General features: G+C 45.3%; 1 protein-coding gene across 1 annotated transcript; it reads right to left on the bottom strand.

Annotated features, from left to right (window-relative positions):
• Window positions 1-568: 568 nt before the first annotated feature.
• LOC110314921 (cytochrome P450 2A12) lies at window positions 569-3,003 on the bottom strand. The gene is made up of 4 exons (XM_021189110.2): window positions 2,795-3,003; window positions 2,345-2,507; window positions 1,175-1,324; window positions 569-957 (listed from the first exon to the last, which is right to left on the bottom strand). The coding sequence occupies exons 1-4, from the start codon at window positions 2,969-2,971 to the stop codon at window positions 584-586; spliced, it is 864 nt and encodes a 287-aa protein (XP_021044769.2). The 5' UTR covers window positions 2,972-3,003; the 3' UTR covers window positions 569-583.
• Between the last annotated feature and the right edge of the window lie 847 nt (window positions 3,004-3,850).

The following is a 3,850-nucleotide window of genomic DNA, read 5'->3' as shown; positions in this document are numbered from 1 at the left end:
TGGATCAGACCATTACTCCAGGCTTCTAGCATTCAGGACAGAGTGTCACAGTGACTCAAGTTCTAGATGTTCAGGCATCCGGGAGGGCTAAGTTTAGTTGTCTTGATACTTGTTTGAGATTAGAATCTGTTTTCTACATAGTCAGAACTTCAGCGTGGGATGGTTCATGATGTAAGGTGTGGGACACACCTGTCAGACATTGTTTTGATGTAGGCTGTGTGTGGCTGGGAGACACTCATATCTTTGTTTGGGAAAACAGTCTGTCCCAAGGTCTGCGTTTGGTTTCCTTGGTTGAGGTGCCTGTCTACTCATTCCTAAATTGACATGGGACAAGCAGATGACTCTTGTGCCACTGTGCCAGTGAGATATTTTGGGAGAGCAGCGTGTATGAGCTGAATAACTTTTCTGGCCTTGGTTTTGCTGAGCCAGGTAGGTATTCAGGTATGGAAGAGGGGGCCTGAGGTGGTCACTTGTTTCCCATGGGCAGGTGTCTCAACTTTCAGGAGGACCATACAGAAGATTTGTTAGAGACTAAGCTGAGGAAACCTGCACAGAAATGAGAGTCAAGTAGAGGGCTTTGTTCTCAGGCTATTTGAGGTATCCAGATGTCATTAGGTTCTGAGTACTGGAAAGCGCCCGTGGGTTCTGATGTAAAGGTTAACTTGTCTGAGGGTAAAGGCTGGTTTTGAGGGAAGCTTATGTTTGTGGGGATGAGAATAGGGTTGGTCCTTGCCTTTTGTGGATATGGCCAATGTGGGACACTGCAAGGGCAATTGGCAGAGCTGGAGTCTGTTACCTGCCCTGTGGGTGAAGCTGCAAATCGGTTCATTTGATCCATCATCTGCAGCAGTGACAGGAACTCTTTGTCCTCGTAGTTGAAGCGGTTCCCAAAGACAATGGAGCTAATGACATTGGAGACTGTTTTGCTCAGGTAGATGGTGGGGTCAATGGGGGCTCCTGAGTTGGGTGACATTGTTGGAAAGACATTGGGATTATGAGGGAGAAGAGTTAGCAGATGGTATGGGCATTGGAGTGAGGCACCAAACTCTCAGCCCCAGATTTCAGGGATGGTTTGGTAGGTGGTCTTCCGCACCTTCCTTCTCCACAACCCATAGGCTCTTGGTGCCGGGGATGTTCCCTTTCTTGCCCAAACACTTAAGGGTCTCTTGCTTACCACAAGTGCCCTGCAACATCTTGATCAAACAGCCTGCCTCCTCCTGGATGCGCTCCTCCACACCACGCTTGCCCACACCAAAATCTCTCAGTGTGGCTATGGAGAAGCGTCTGAGTTGTTTGGTCCGTTCCCCATTGCTGAATGCCACACCTGTAAAGATAAGAACATGAGGGTTGGAGAGAAGTAGACTGAGGCTGAGGAAGAACCAGGTCCACGCTGGAAAAGGCTTCTAAGAGAAAACAAGAGAGACAAAGATGGATAGAGATGGAAAGAACACAGAATATACAAACACAGACCCTGCATTAGACACACTCAGAATAAGAAAGTTGGAACAAGTCAGCCAGGCAAGGAAACAGAGAGTTACAAACAGAAGCAGAGAGACTCAGAAGGCAGAGAGACTAGTCCTCATTATTTTAGCTGGACCAATTCCATCATGCCTCTTGATGCTGGTTAGCTGCTCTGGGTCCCTGAAATGGCTAAATCAACCAATATCTAGCATTTTCTGAAAACAGCAAATCCCTATTAAAGCAAGGATTGCCTACAAAACGTGTTGATGTTTTGTCTTTTACTGTTTATGATAATGCTAAGTGCTGGTCTCTAAGATTCAGAGTCTGCACTTAGCCTGAGGGTCTCTGCCCCTAGTTAATTCTGATTGGTAAATAAAGATGCCAGCAGCCAATAGTTAGGGGAAGAGACATAGGTGGGGTTTAGGTTTACTGGGCTAGAGACTTTGAGGAAGGAGAATGGGACCCAGGAGCCTCTGTGGAAGGCATGGAAGAAGAACAAGCAGAAGGGAGGAAGCACTTAGAGTTCTGGGGACTCCTCAGAGGTTATATAAATGCTAGGACCCTAAGAGGTGGGTTTTGATTGTTGGCTGGTTGCTGTTGGTTGTGGTTTTTTTTAAAGCAGTCTTATGTAAAGAAACAACAGCAAGAAGAAATTAGATATCCTGACTGTGAAGATCAAACTTGCCCCAAGGAACTCATCACTCCTAATCAGCAGGAAGTAGTCTAACAATAATTTTGTTCCCTTTCGCCTCTCTTTCTTTTTCTTTCCTACCTAGTGTTAGGAGGTTAAAAGGGTCAAAGAAGAGGGTGAAGGGTGGAAGAAAGAAGGACCCACAAAGTAGCAAAAGTCTGTCTATAATCACAGATTTCAGATCGTCCTCACCATAGCCTTTGAAGAGTGTATTAAAGGTGGCCTGTTCGCCTCGTCCACTGAACTCCTCAGCTTGGTCTACCAAAGCCTCTTTGACTGCATCGTATCCGTAAAGCACCACAACCCGGCGAGGCCCAAGGTAGACGGTGAACACGGGGCCATAGTGCTCTTGGAGCTGATGTGGGGTAAATGGGGGCTGTTAGAGGACTTATTCACTTAACTGGACCAGTACATAGAGTTCAGATTATGTGATATCCTACAAACAAATGCTTGAAAAATGAACAAACAAACAAACAAGTCAACAAAAAACAAACCAAAGATTTGAAATAGCTCCACAGCCTTCTAAACCCCACTAATAAAAGACTTGGGATTATTCTGTGAATTTTCTGCCACAAAATATCTGAAATCACACAGACTTTTGTCTGTGTCCCATGTCCCATCCACCCCCTCATCCAGTGATACCTGTGTGATGGAGCTGTAGACATCTTTTCTATTCAGTTGCAGGTAATTTCCAATGAAAGGCAAAGGAGTGGGTCCTGGGGGCAACTTCCCCCTGATTTTCTGCTGCCAGACAGACACCAAGACCATGACACTCAGGTAGGCCATTATGGCTACCAGGAGCAGCCCTGAGCTCAACATGGTGGCCAGTGAGGAGTGACAGGCTGATANCCAAGNCCGAGACACTACCTTTATACTCNNAGGGACAGAAGGGGNAGAAGGTGTCCTTTGCTCCTATTTACCTAGTTGAGGCTTTTGGATTCCAATCCTATCTCCTAACATGGACCCTGTCTGTGTTGCAACACCCACAACATGAGCAAAGAAGAAGACCTCTGGGTGCTAGGCTTAATTTGAAACACTTAAAGGCTTGCTGGGTTGTGGCACTCCGTGGATATGATGCAGTCAAAGAGGCTTTGGTGGACCAACCTGAGGAGTTCAGTGGATGAGGCAAACAGGCCACTGATAATACACTCTTCAAACGCTACAATGAGAGGGATACTGTACCAGGGACCATGGCCATTATCTGGAGACTGTTCAGGTCTGGGTTCAGCAGATCAAACCCAGAACTAAAAATCTATATTTGTATGGTTGAGCACATGAAAAGAGGCCCCAGAGATGTGAATATTGTGGTCTGTGATAGAATTCAAATTCTTAGACTTTACTGGAATAATACAGGAAGCACGGCTTCAGACATTGAATGATTTTTAAAGATTTATTTATTTGTTTTTATGTATATGAGTACCCTGTCACTCTCTTCAGACACACCAGAAGAGGGCATCGAACCCCATTGCAGATGGTTGTGAGCCATCATGTGGTTGCTGGGAATTGAACTCAGGACTTCCGGAAGAGCAGTCAGTGCTCTTAATTGCTGAGCCATTTCTCCAGCCCTGGCATTGAATCTTTTTTTTTTTTTTAAGACTCCTCTATTTTATTTCTTTAAGGATTATATTGTGTTAAAATTTTATGTATTTGAATGTTTTTCTCGCATTTAAGTCTGTGTAACACATGCACACGCTCCAA

The sequence above is a fragment of the Mus pahari genome, unplaced genomic scaffold, assembly GCF_900095145.1.
Source record: "Mus pahari unplaced genomic scaffold, PAHARI_EIJ_v1.1 scaffold_15550_1, whole genome shotgun sequence".
In the NCBI taxonomy this organism is placed as follows: Eukaryota; Metazoa; Chordata; class Mammalia; order Rodentia; family Muridae; genus Mus; species Mus pahari.
Note: the sequence above shows the minus strand (reverse complement) of the source record. Positions and strands in the feature narration are given on the sequence as shown.